Source organism: Cajanus cajan, chromosome 5, assembly GCF_000230855.2.
Source record: "Cajanus cajan strain Asha chromosome 5, NIPB_CcT2T_4, whole genome shotgun sequence".
Taxonomy (NCBI): domain Eukaryota; kingdom Viridiplantae; phylum Streptophyta; class Magnoliopsida; order Fabales; family Fabaceae; genus Cajanus; species Cajanus cajan.
The window spans coordinates 12,395,105-12,409,077 of NC_138521.1; the positions used below are offsets into that span (position 1 = coordinate 12,395,105).

The 13,973-nt window shown below is 27.5% G+C and overlaps 1 protein-coding gene and 1 long non-coding RNA gene across 2 annotated transcripts; one reads left to right on the plus strand and one right to left on the minus strand.

Annotated features, from left to right (window-relative positions):
• Window positions 1-8,070: 8,070 nt before the first annotated feature.
• LOC145957725 (uncharacterized) lies at window positions 8,071-11,860 on the minus strand. Its single transcript, XR_014433731.1, has 4 exons — window positions 11,290-11,860; window positions 10,799-10,887; window positions 10,533-10,605; window positions 8,071-9,689 (listed from the first exon to the last, which is right to left on the minus strand). It is a non-coding gene; the product is annotated as an uncharacterized LOC145957725 (long non-coding RNA).
• A 111-nt stretch (window positions 11,861-11,971) lies between these two features.
• LOC145957842 (uncharacterized) lies at window positions 11,972-12,715 on the plus strand. The gene has a single exon (XM_083074252.1). The coding sequence runs from the start codon at window positions 11,972-11,974 to the stop codon at window positions 12,713-12,715; it is 744 nt and encodes a 247-aa protein (XP_082930378.1).
• The last annotated feature ends 1,258 nt before the right edge of the window (window positions 12,716-13,973 follow it).

Genomic DNA, 13,973 nt, shown 5'->3' on the forward strand with positions numbered 1-13,973 from the left:
GTAGGGTACAAAAAAAGACACAAAACACCAAAATATTAATTTAGAATAACTTTAACAAAATAAATTTGACATCACACACAAAATTAAATTAATACATTCACGTGTAATACAAAAGAGACAATATGTTGCAAAAAAATAATTAACGACAAAGATAAAAGATTAAAAAATTGTAAATATAGAAATTAAAAAACCTATTTTGAATTAAAAGAATTAAAAAGGATTGAAAATAATAAATAAAGACTAAAAAAATCTTTTTTAAATTATATGGATTAAAAGATAAAATAAGTGAAACTATAGGAATTAAAAAAATATTTTAATTTTTTTTATTTTCTATTTCTTTTTTCTGTTGGTTGGATAGTGGGGCCAAATTTTATTATCATTTATTTTTGCTCACATGATAAAATTCAACGAGAAATGCAATTTTATGGATATAATTCAACTTCTGCTAAGTTGTTTCTAGCAAGATCGTCTAATTTAATCTTCACGGTTTTCAAATTTGGGCAGTTTCACTAATCAGCTAAAACCAAACTTCATGAGCCACACATGTCAAAGGCATACAAAACACTGAAAACAGAATTAAACACATCGACAGGATTTATGATGGTGATGATAAATGTACATACAAACAAGGGGTGTATGAGCTAAAAGAAGAGAAAAATAGAGAGAGAGAAAATAAAGGAAGACAAGATATATATGATGGGTGCAACACTGAACACAAAATAGCTTTCAGACTAAGCTATAGTTGGGAATTATCGCATCTAGTGCTTAACCCTATGAAGGCAAAGTAAACTATGCGAAAGTGAGAATAAAGATAAGGAGTAGAAAAATGATATCAGAATTTTTACGTAGAAAACTTTTTTAATGTGAGTAAGAAAAAATCACGAGACTTAGTTTAATAAAAGATCTTTATTGTGGAAATAAGATTATAAATGGTCTCTCTTTCTCAAAAAACGAGTCTCACTACTTTCGAATGATTATCTCTCAATTTCTACCGAGTGTAATTGAAATAACTCTCTTTATTTCAAAGAGCAATACAAGTTTTTCGCTTTACTTCTCTATTTTTCTCAAAGAGAATTCTAGATTGTATTAGAGGGAATCCATATCTCTCTTTGGGTGGTGACTCCCTTATCTTGGTGGTAACTATTCTTATTACAAGTCTTCCTATTTATAGAGGATGATATACACGTTATTTATGATTTTTCATTCATGATTCTTTATTCATGACTCTTCAATCATAACTTTCCGTTAATAATTTTTCATTTATGATTGAAAACTTTGGATTGATTTTTCAACATCTATAAACTAGACAATTATATATTAGACTAAGTAGACTATACAATAGATCAAACAAATCGAGGGGATAGACTAAACAAATGAAAAAACAAAAACAAAAACAATCTCACAAAAAAAAGGGAGCAACAACTAATATAATATATTATAGTTATGAACTTAGTTTTTTCTCACACTTAATGTGTCATAACTAAACTATAACTAATTATCATTTTCTTATGGTTGCAATTTACTTTTTTCTGATCCAAGTAACTTTTAACCAATCTTACAAATTAACACAAAAGTTGAACGAACATTTAAAATAAAATAAAAAAACTCAAATTCTAATGCTCTTCCTTGAGATTTTTCTTCAACACTCCAAGCCTTGATCTTAACATTTCAAATTTTCCATTTGGAAGAGCTTTGGTCATGATATCAACAATTTGATTTTCTAAACTACAATGCTTTAAGCTAACTTTCTTTGCTTTCTCTACTTCTTTAATGACATGATATTTCACATTGATATGCTTAGTCCTTCCATGTTGAACATGATTTTTTGTTATAGTAAAATTTGACTTGCTGTCCACCCAAATAATTGTTGCTACATCTTAATTTTGCCCAACATCTATTAATTTTTTTTTAACTAAACAACTTGATTTGTAGTTGTTGTAGCTGAAATATACTCTGCTTCAGTTAAATATTGGCCAACAACTTCTTGTTTCTTTGAATTCCATGAGAAAATACCACTGCCAAATGAGAAAACACAGTCTGAGGTACTCTTTGAATTATCTAAACTTCCTATTCAGTAACTATCAACAAGTCCTTAGAGCTATCCACTTTCCTTTTTTCTAAAACTAAAGACCATAGTTTGTTGTGCCCCTTATGTACCTTAAAACTCACTTTGCTACACCAAGATGAATTTAACTTGGAATAAACTTGCAATAAAAATCAAATTTGGCCTAGTAGGTGAAAGATATAACAAACTTCCGATTACACTTCTGTAGACAAACACATCTCCTTTTCTATCATCTTCATTCTTGAATAGTTTTTCATTGACAATCAATGGAATGGCAACAAACTTGTATCTATCCATATGGAACTTTTTCTAGTTCTCCAAAGAATATTTCTTTTGTTAAATGAAGATTCCATCTTTTGATCAGTAAATCTCCATTTCAAGAAAATACTTTATTTCCCTTGAATCCGTCATTTCAAATTTATTATCCATATCAAGAATTTAGTTTCTCATGCAACGATCTTAAAGGAACACATATATTTGCTGATGAGATCTTTGACAATGGCAAGATCCAACCTTTTTTGGCTACTTTTGACCTATTTATTGTTCTTACCACCATATCTAACTTCAACACCTTAGATCTTCAACAACCACTAAAGAAGCATTTTGTTGTTGAGCAACCTAATAAATTTTTCTCACACTCAAAAGGTATATTAAAAAGATCATGCAACGAGGTTTCACCAAAAGTTACAATGGTTGAAATGGATGCTTCAAATAAGAAATGCAAGAAGAGCAAATCTATGGATTTCTTGAAGACTTGCAGATTTCGAAAACACATTAAGCATCAAATGAGTAGTGACACTACAAAAAAGATGCAATTTAGCGACCACCAAAATCGGTCACTAAATTGCAAAAATCGGTCGCTATTTACCTTAGCGACCGAATTTAATCAGTCGCTAAAACCCTGGTCGCTAAGCTATTTAGCGACCGAAAATTTCGATCGCTAATTCGGTCGCTAAATGGTTGAAATGATTTTGGTCGTTGAAGTGTATGAGACCAAATTAGTGACCGAATAAATCGGTTGCTAAATATTTATTTTTTATTTTATTAAATTTTATAGACGTCGCAAATTTGGTCGCTATGAATCACTCATGTTTGGCCTCTTAAGGATTTTATTTCACAGTACTTAAGTTTTTAGTATGTTTTGTCCTTAATTACACAATTTTTGGAAACTTCCCAGAAGTCACCCATCCCTACATTACTCCAAGTCAGGCACGCTTAACTGTGAAGTTCTTATGAGATAAGCTACCGAAAAGCAAATGCATGTTGTTAGTATAAGTAGTACAAATTAATTCATTTAAGTCATCCTCAACTATCCAATCTCATACTTATATTATTTTTGGATCCTTATCATTTTGGTATATCTGGACCGTTATAAATATATAATAATATATATAATAATTATATTACTAATAATAATTATTATATTATATTTAATTAATCTTTATTTATATATATACTTACTTTTATAATTAAAAATCTACTTATTTCTATTTAAAATTAATTTTATGATACAATTTAAATTATTTATTATAAATTTAAAAGTTTAAGTAATAATTTATATATTTTAAAATGAGAAAGGTTATAATAACACTGGTATAACTTTTATACTAAATATTACACCGCTCAATAAATTTATATTAAATGTGAATTTTGTAAAACCAAACGGTAGATTGAAAGTTCATATCACTTTATATGTTTATATCAATTTTTGTTAAAATTAAACAACTTAAAAGTAATCAAAGTGCTCATATTTTATTTGAAATGAATATATTACGTCAATTTTGTTTTACAAGAATGAAGTATCAAATCATCTTGAATTCATATAAGATTCTGTATATATGATCTAAGAGTAAAAAACTTTCAATCTAACGGTTGAATTTATAAAATTCACATTTAATATAAAGTTATTGAGCGATGTAATACTTAGTAAAAGTTACACTAATGTTATTATAACCCTTCTCTTTTAAAATATTATTTTTATAAATTAAATTTTAATATTTTAAATAAATTATTAAGTAACTTAATATATTTATTCATCTTAAATCTAAGATATAAAATTCAAAATATGTATTTATCCTTGTTTTATTTTCTAATTATCAACCATTAATAAAATACTAATTTAAAATTAAAATATAAAAATTCATTTAAAAATAAAGTTATCATAAGTTAAAAATATATATTATAAATATGGATCAAATTAAATAAGAAATTTTAAAATTCATATACTCTAATTAAAAAACTGCCTAAAAATCTAATCATAAAGAAAAACCTCCAAATATTTTTTCACATAAATAACTATTGGTATTAATTATGTAGGAGTGCATATAAATATTTTTTTAATATAAATTAATGTCTTGCTCTTACAAAAAAAATAAAATGGGATTGATACTCAACAAAAATATTATCATCACTTTTAAGCAATTTATAAATTTTTTTAAGTTTTACTTAGTGACCGAATAGAATTTCGTCGCTAACTTTAACTAATATTTAGCTACTGAATAGAATTTTATTGCTAATTTTAACTAATATTTAGCAACCGAATAGAACTACATCGCTAATTGTAACTAATATTTAGCGATTGAATTTAATTCTGTCGTTAAAAAAATCAAAATTTCTGATTTAGAGACCGAATTCAATTCCGTCACTAATTTTAACTAATATTTAGCGACCGAATTTAATTCCGCCGCTAAAAAAATCAAAATTTCTGATTTAGTGACCGAATTAAATTCCATCGCTAAACTTAACAACTATTTAGTGACTGAATTCAATTCCGTCACTAATTTTAACTAATATTTAGCGATTGAATTCAATTCCGTCGTTAAAAAATTAAAATTTATAATTTAGCGATCGAAATACTGACCGAATTGAATTCGGACGCTAAATTTAACTACTATTTAGCGACCGAATTAAATTTTGTCGCTAAAAAAATCAAAATTTATAATTTAGCGACCGAAATAGCGATCGAATTCGATTCTGTCGCTAAATTTAACTACTATTTAGCGATCGAATTCAATTCCGTCACTAATTTTAACTACTACTTAGCGACCGAATTAAATTCCTTCACTAAAAAAAATCAAAATTTATAACTTAGCGACCGAAATAGCGATCGAATTCAATTCTGTCGCTAAATTTAACTACTATTAGCGACCAAATTCAGTTCCGTCGCTAAATTTAACTACTATTTAGCGACCGAATTCAATTCCATCACTACTTTTAACTATTATTTAGCGACCGAATTAAATTCCATCGCTAAAAAAAATCAAAATTTATAATTTTACGACTGAAATAGCGACTGAATTTAAGTCCGTCGCTAAATTTATCTACTATTTAGCGACCGAATTCAATTCCGTCACTAATTTTAACTACTATTTAGCGACCGAATTAAATTCCATCGCTAAAAAAATCAATTTATAATTTAGCGACCGAAATAGCGACCGAATTCAATTCTGTCGCTAAATTTAACTACTATTAGCCACCGAATTCAATTCTGTCGCTAATTTTAACTAATATTTAGCGACCGAATTAAATTTCGTCGCTAAAAAATCAAAATTTATAATTTAGCGACTGAAATAGAGACCGAATTTAATTCCATCGCTAAAAAAATCAAAATTTATAATTTAGCGACCGAAATAGCGACCGAATTTAGTTCCGTCGCTAAAAAATCAAAATTTCTTATTTAGCGACCGAAATAGCGACCAATTTTCTAGCGACAACTTATTTTGGTCGTTAAATCGGTCGCTATTTTGATTTTTCATAATTGGTCGCTAAATGAATCGCTAAATAGCGACTGATAAATTTCGGTCACTAATTTTGGTCGCTATTTTACAATTTTCTAGTAGTGTGGGGACAAGACATTTTTATTTTTCTAAATCCTTCAGGTTTAGTGTCAATGAGTTCCAAAGTTACAAAGGTAGAAGATGTTTTTTTTCAAATAAAGAAAAGGTTGGAAAATCCAAACAACTTTATGCCCACACGAAAAGGATTGCATGATGAATAGAAAAAGGACAAAAAAAATAGTAAACAAAAATCATTTGTGCCTTACAAACCAAACTTGGGTTCTTCACCAACAAAAATATAATAGTAGGAATGTTAATCCTTTTTATATTACAATTCTATATTATTGTATTAGTTTATAAGGTCTTATCTACTTATGATAAAGAAAATTTTGTTTATGCAAATATTCTATATAAAAAAAAAAAGTTGTTAAGTGAAAGTATATTTTTGAAGTTCTTGTAGTACTTGATGTTAAATAAGAGTTTGTATATTCTATCACATGAAATGAATTGTGTAATTTTTAGTTTACTCCACTCTACTATCACCGATTTGGTAATTATTTTAAAAATTACGGTTCAATTTAATTGTAAGAAACACTTAAATTTTTATTTACTTTAAAAACAATGTTTTATATGTAAAATTGTGCCTATCTATTTGTAGTAACTTGTGAAAATTATGTTATTTTGAAAGTTACCTAAAATGTATAATTGGTGAGTAATTTTTCTCGTGATGAAACACTAAAATTAATAATTTATTGTAAAGTCCCTATCTTTTTTCTCTCAATATCTAAAGACTTAATTGCATTTTTGATCCCTCAAGTATTACAAATGTGCAGTTTTTATCCCCAAGATTTTAATTGGGTAATTTTAGTCCCTAAAGAATTATAATTGTGCGATTTTGGTCCTTCAATTTTTAATTGAACAATTTTATTCCCTCAAATATTATAATATTGCGATTTTAGTCTCTTCCATTAAAAATTTAATAATTTTAATATATATATATATATATAATGTTTTAAAATTAAACAATTATTTATCTATTCAAATTAACGTATATTATAATTTTCAATATTGTATCAAATGATATATATTTATAATTTATTAAATAAATAAAATTTATATATTATTATTTTTATAATATTATTGATAAATTAATATCAATAATATTATTAGTATATTTATAGATAAATTAATAATTTGATAAATATAACTTGTTATATATTAATATACTTTTACAAAAATATAAGTATATTAATTAGAAATATATATCTGATCTTATATATTTATATTTTTGTAAAAGTATATTAATATATAACAAGTTATATTTATCAAATTATTAGTTTATCTATGAATATACTAAAAATATTATTGATATTAATTTATCAGTAATATTAAAATACTAATAATATATAAATTTTATTTATTTAGTAATAATAAATATATATCATTTGATATATTAACAAAAATTATAATATACGTTAATTTAAATAAGCAAACAATTATATAGTTTTAAAACATTATATATATATATTAAAATTTTAAAATTATTAAATTTTTAATGGAAAAGACTAAAATCGCACAATTATGATATTCGAGGGACTAAAATTGTTCAATTAAAAATTGAGGGACTAAAATTGCATAATTGTAATCTTTTAAGGACTAAAATTACTCAATTAAAACCTTAGGGATCAAAATTGCACAATTACAATACTTGGGGGATCAAAAACACAATTAAGCTTTATCTAAATAATACGAAAATATGGTTTGCATGATTTGTGTAAAAAGAACACTTTCTGAATTAATTTAAATATAAAATTACTTTGTGGAAATATTATTTTATCACAAGAATGACGTTATTTAAATAATATTATATTTTTAATGACATTGAATGATATAACTTAACATGAAACATTCAACTTCATTATTAGATTTAATTTTAGTTTAATTACAAAATAGTTTCATCCATTTTTTTATCTATTATCATTTTTTTACTCGTTAAAATTTCAACATTTTTTTGTCCCTATTATATTATTAACTTTATAATTATTAGTATTAGTATTATCCATTCAATTGGATAATATTATATTTGCAATTGGATTATCATTAGTCAATTAATAATTATATTTTTAACATAATATTTACAAAATGGGTAACACTTTTAATAGTTTCTGAATTTTTAGTTTTTGAATTAGTTTTAATAATTATTTCTAACTTTTCTTCTTCTTCATTATAATTTTAATATCCTAAATGCTTTGAGATTTTAATTTTTATAAAGTTTTAAAATTTTGGTTAATAGTGAAACCTAGCAAAAAAAAAAAAAAAAGAGTTTCTAGAAATTGAATCTTTTATTTTAAAATCAAATGAAAAAGTTTATGATTGATTTTTTTTTACTCTTATCCTTAATTAATGAGAAGCAACCCATAAGTTAACAAGAAGCAACACTTTAGGTTAGGTTGTTATTATAAGTGTAGGTTACAGAGATGTGAAGGATAGGGGTGGGCAAAATTAACTGAACTGAACTGAACTTATAAAAATTATATTGAACTTAAAAATAGTTCTCATGAACTGAACTGAACTGAAAATTAGATTACAAAAACTGAACCAGAAATGCGCATGGTAGAGTCATAGAACATCTTTAAAAATGGTAGAACAGACCTCGCATATTCCCAATCCTCTTCTAGTGGCACACTACCATTACCTTTGGCCATTTCAACACCAAATTTCTTGTCTTGCATATCTAGCAAGACAAAGGCATCTTTGTACTTCAAGCTTGCCTCTAACATTAAGTAAGTTGAATTTCACCTGGTTTCAACATCAAGGCAAACAATACCTTTGTAAGAAATTCCCTCTTGCTCAACACAAGCCTTGAATCTAGCAAATCTAGCTGGAGAAGACTTCACATATTTAACTGCATTTTGAATTTTCAAAATTGAATCTTTGATCTCTTTTAAACCATCCTTCACAATCAAACTCAATATATGTGCACAACAACGCATATGAACATATTCTCCCTTTAAGACAAGACAATTCCATGATAACATCCTCCTTTTAAGATATTGGACCCCAACATCATTTGCTGTAGCATTATCCACAGTGATACTAAGGACCCGCTTCAACTCCCAATTATTCAAACAAGCCTCAACATGTTTAGCAATGAGCTCTCCTGAATGTCCTGTTGTTTGAGAAAAATTCAAAATTTTCTTTTGAAGCTTTCAGTCATTGTCAACAAAGTGCGCTGTTAAACTCATGTAGTTTAGATTTTGGATTGAAGTCCATGTGTCTGTAGTTAAGCAAACCCTCCCACATTGTTTTGATAGAAAAAATTTTAACTTTGCTTTTTCTTCTTCATAGAGTTCCCACATTTCACGCCTTAATGTGGTGAGGGATGGGACTTCAAATCGTGGTTGCAAGGACCATACAAAGTCACGAAAGTCATCATCCTCCACAAATTGAAAAGGAAGTTCAGATTTCACAAACATCTTCACCAACTTCATTCGAGATGCATTTTGGTCAAATTTAGAAATAGTTGGCGAAGGACCAACACTAACCCCTTCTATAGTTGATGATGAAAGTTTTTGCCTCTTGAATACTTCTCTATTAGGATTTTCTTTGCATCTCATCAAATGATTCCTCATGCCACTTGTCCCAGCCAAATATTTAATCAAATCTCCACAGTAATTGCATTTAGCCTTCTTCTCAGAATAAGGTTTTTGTTTAGTAAAATGTTCCCACATGTTTGACCGACCTTTACTTTGCCCAGTCGATGATGAATCAATACAAGGGGGTACATCATTAATTCTAGAAACATCTGGTGTGAGAGTTTCTACGGTGTTTGGCAATGTAAATTCCATCTGATAACAAAAAACAAGGATGCAAGAAAAATATATTACTAATTACTACTATATAACACACAATATAAAGGAAAATATATTACCTTTTAATGTTTTGGGCTATATAGGCTGGGATCAAGACAGCTTGAATACAAAATTAATCATTTTAGGATGGATTTGTATAGATATTATTCCTTCCTGGGCTTTTATATAGTTTCCTTTGCGGTAATTTTATCAATAATGTATACAACACCTTAAGGCTTTTAGGCTTTGTACAGCAGGCAACAAAATACTACCATATAATGAGATTATATGGTAGTCAACATTGAGATTATAATAGGAAGAGTGAGTGAAACAAATATGTGAGATTGTATCGCGGATCGTAAGGTCCTACTTAATATAATGCATACGAGGGTGAAAACTCAAGAACAATTCATTATTTAATAGACAATTGTTTCTAACAATTAACACCATTGGATATTACCATCAGAGACACAAAACAGATCCGAAAAACTATTTGATCATTGAACAAAACAGAACATGAATGTGGTTTTTAACAGTTAATACACTAAAATTTTGAAGGATATAACCTTGGAAGCATGTCAGGGTCATAAAATAACTATACAAATCCATCCTAAAATGTTGAACTAAATCACTAATACTGTTTCCAAAATCCAGAGCGTGGCAGACACAAGAGGGAAAAACAATCAAGAATAGACGTGAGCCTCGGGTAGACTTAAATAAGAGTGCTTACTTATGTTGACAAAATTTTGTTCAACTAGCATTGATGAGGAACAATGAATATCAACCACCTCAACAAAATTTTACAGACCAAATAACAAAACTGAAATTATATAATATTACCTCAGCACTCTCTGGTTGTAATTCAGCAATAATATCCTTAACTAGGTCCTCTCGATTGCCCAGAACCCATTCACTGCAAAGACACAAAACATAACCAATTTATCCAACAAAGTCCTTCAACAAAAAAGAGTAATATGTTTTTAATGAAAAGAACATTTAAGTGTCATTGACTATAAACAGAGATAATTATTGGGAATCAACAAAAGAATAAAAAAAAACAAATATTTTAAGGAAAAAGGGACACCTAGATAAAATTTTACGTGAACCTTTAAATTCAGATGCCTTCTCTGGAGTCAGGTAATCCCAAGTCTTCTCCAATGCTTTCCTAATCTTCAAATTGGTTTCACCTTCTCAACTGTTGCATGAATTAATTTGAAAAAATGAAGTCCATAAAAATCTGAATTAATCCTCAATGTAGCAGACACGGAGACAACCAGAACCCAAATCCAGAAATGCAACTCTTGCAACTAGTTTCCCACCCTTTAAAATAATATAACTATTTTTTTTAATGTTAAGATAATATTTCATCAATACAAATTATCGTAAGTATAATTAATTCTTAACTATTAATTTTAAGATATTGTATAAATCATGTTTATTAAAAAAAAGCAAAATTCTTTGAAAACATATGTACGTCAATCATACCCCCAACTCAGAAAATCATTCGTAGAACCTCAAACCCTTGAAACCAATGCACAATCTCAAGTCCAAATGAAGATAAGAAGCTTTTCACACATAGAGAAAAGAGAATACTTACGAATTAGGGAAAAGGGAAGATTGCATTTTCGCATTTATCGGTGGGCGGTGGCCGGTGAATTAGGGATTCCAATTTCGCATAGAAAAGGGTAGCGTGTGTGCGTAGTTTAATTGCAATTTGCAACCCATGGTCGTGCAGTCGTGCGTGATTTTATTTTTTAACATGCAGTTAATTTTAGTTAACTAAACTGTAACTTAAATAAGTTCAGTTTTTTAAAACTGAATTAAAAAATAGTTTAGTTTAGTTTTATTTTAAATAGTTATAGTTTTTTAGTTTAAAATAATTCAGTTATTAATAGTTTTAGTTAAGTTAAGTTAATTTTGCCCAGTCCTAGTGAAGGAATTGTAAGTGACTTAAATAGAAAAAAAAAATTGTGCAACAAAAGATAATCTATTATTAATGAACAACATAAATAAACAAAAATGATATCTAATTAGTTTAAGATATTACCCACCAACAGTTAAGCTAGCTCTCCTCACCTTCCCTATCCAACCACTTCCTAAAACTCCTTAAACAAACCTAACATTATAATGCATGTATTACATTTCTAAATTCATTATCACTTCCATTATTAGTTTCACCTTGTTTCACATTCACAAGCTCAAAAAGTGACAACAACATGCATAAAAGGCTTCAAGTGTGAAGAAATTGACAGTGCAAGTTGTGGATATATGCAATCCAAATGCCTAATTCACTTCCTATATACAATAACTCTACTAGCGTTCCTCCAAGACAAGACTCAGAATTCATGGCTGGAAATCAAATCCATTTTGACAACAAAGAAAATGTTGAAGAACAAAAAGAATTTAGTTTCGCATGCAATAATCTCAAAGGAGCACTTATATTTGCTGATGAGATCTTTGACAATGGCAAGATCCGGCCATCGTTCGCTAGTTTTGACCAATCCATTGTTCTTACCACCATATTTGATGACAACACCTTACCTCTTCAACAACCACTGAGAAAGCTCCTTGCTATTGAGCAACCAAATAACTTTTCCTTTCAATCAAAAGGTATATCGAAAATTTCATGCAATGAGATTTCACCAAAAGTTACAATGGTTGAAGTGGGTGCTTCAAATAACAAATGCAAGAAGAGCAAATCAACGGGTTTCTCAAAGACATGCAAATTTCGAAAATACATTAAGCGTCGAACAACTAGTGAAGGACAAGACACTTTTGTTTTCTTGAATCCTTCGGGTTCAATGCCAATGAGTTCCTATGATGCGAAGGTACAGGATGTTTTTTCAAATAAAGAAAAGGGTGAAAAGATTCAAACAACTTTATCCCCCCATGAGAAGTTTTACGTGATGAATAGAAAGAGGACAGAAAATAGTAAACAAAAATCATTCCTACCTTATAGGCAAAACTTGATTGGGTTCTTCACCAACAAAAATAGATTTAGTAAGAATGTTAATCCTTTTTGATATTTCAATAATGTTGAAATAGTTTATGAGGCTTTATCTACTTATGATAAAGCAACTTTTGTTTATGTAAATATTCTATGGAAAAATAAATAAGGTACTTAAGTGAAAGTATAATTTTGAGAATTTTTTAAGGACTTGATGAGAAACAAGAGTTTGTGTATTCCTTCACAAGAAACAAATTGTGTAATTTTTAGTTTACTACTCTACTCTACTATCAACTATTTGGTAAATAGTTTTAAAAAAATATATAGTTTTTAGTTAAATTGTTAAAAAGGAAAAACACTTGATTTTTCATTTACTTTAAAAATAATGTTTTATACTTGAAATTTTGTCTATCTATTTGTAGTAAGTTGCATAAGTTATGTTATTTTTTCACGTTACTTAAAATTTATAAGTGCTGAATAATTTTTCTTTGGATAAAAAACTAAAGTTAGCGATTTCTTATAAATTTATTTATCAATATAATTTTCAATTACTCCCTATCTTTTTATCCCAATATCTAAATGATGCAAAAATATGATTTGCATGATTTGTATAGCAAAAAATTTCCAATTTCATTATATATAATTATTTTGTGAAAAATTTATTTTATCACAAGAATGACATCGTTTACAAAATATTATATTTTAAATGACATTAATTGAATGACAATAACTTGGCATGAAACATACTCTTATTAGTTTCATTTACATACTCTTATTAGTTTCATTTTTAGATTTAATTTTAGTTTAATTATAAAATAATTTCATCTATCTTCTTGTCTATTATCATTTTCTTACTCATTAAAATTGTTCAAGTTTCTTTTGTCCCTATTATCTTATTAACCTTATAATAATTATTAGTACTATCCATTCACCAATTCATATTTACAATTGGATTATCATTAGTCAATTAACAATCATATTTTAACATAATGTTTACAAAATGGGTAACAATATTAATAGTTTCTGAATTTTTAGTTGTTTTAGTTATTGAGTTACTTTTGATAATTATTTATAAATTTCCTTCTTCTTCATTACAATTTTAATATCATAAATGGTTTGAGATTTTAATTTGTATAAACTTTTAAAATTTTGGTTAATAGCGGAACCTAGCAAAAAAAAAAGGTTTATGGAAAATGTATCTTTTATTTTAAAATCCAATGAAAAAGTTTATGTTCGAAAAAAGTTTCAACTCTTCTCCTTAATTAATGAGAAGCAACCCATAAGTTAATAAAGGAAGCTACACTTTTGGTTGGGTTGTTATTGTAAGTGGAAGG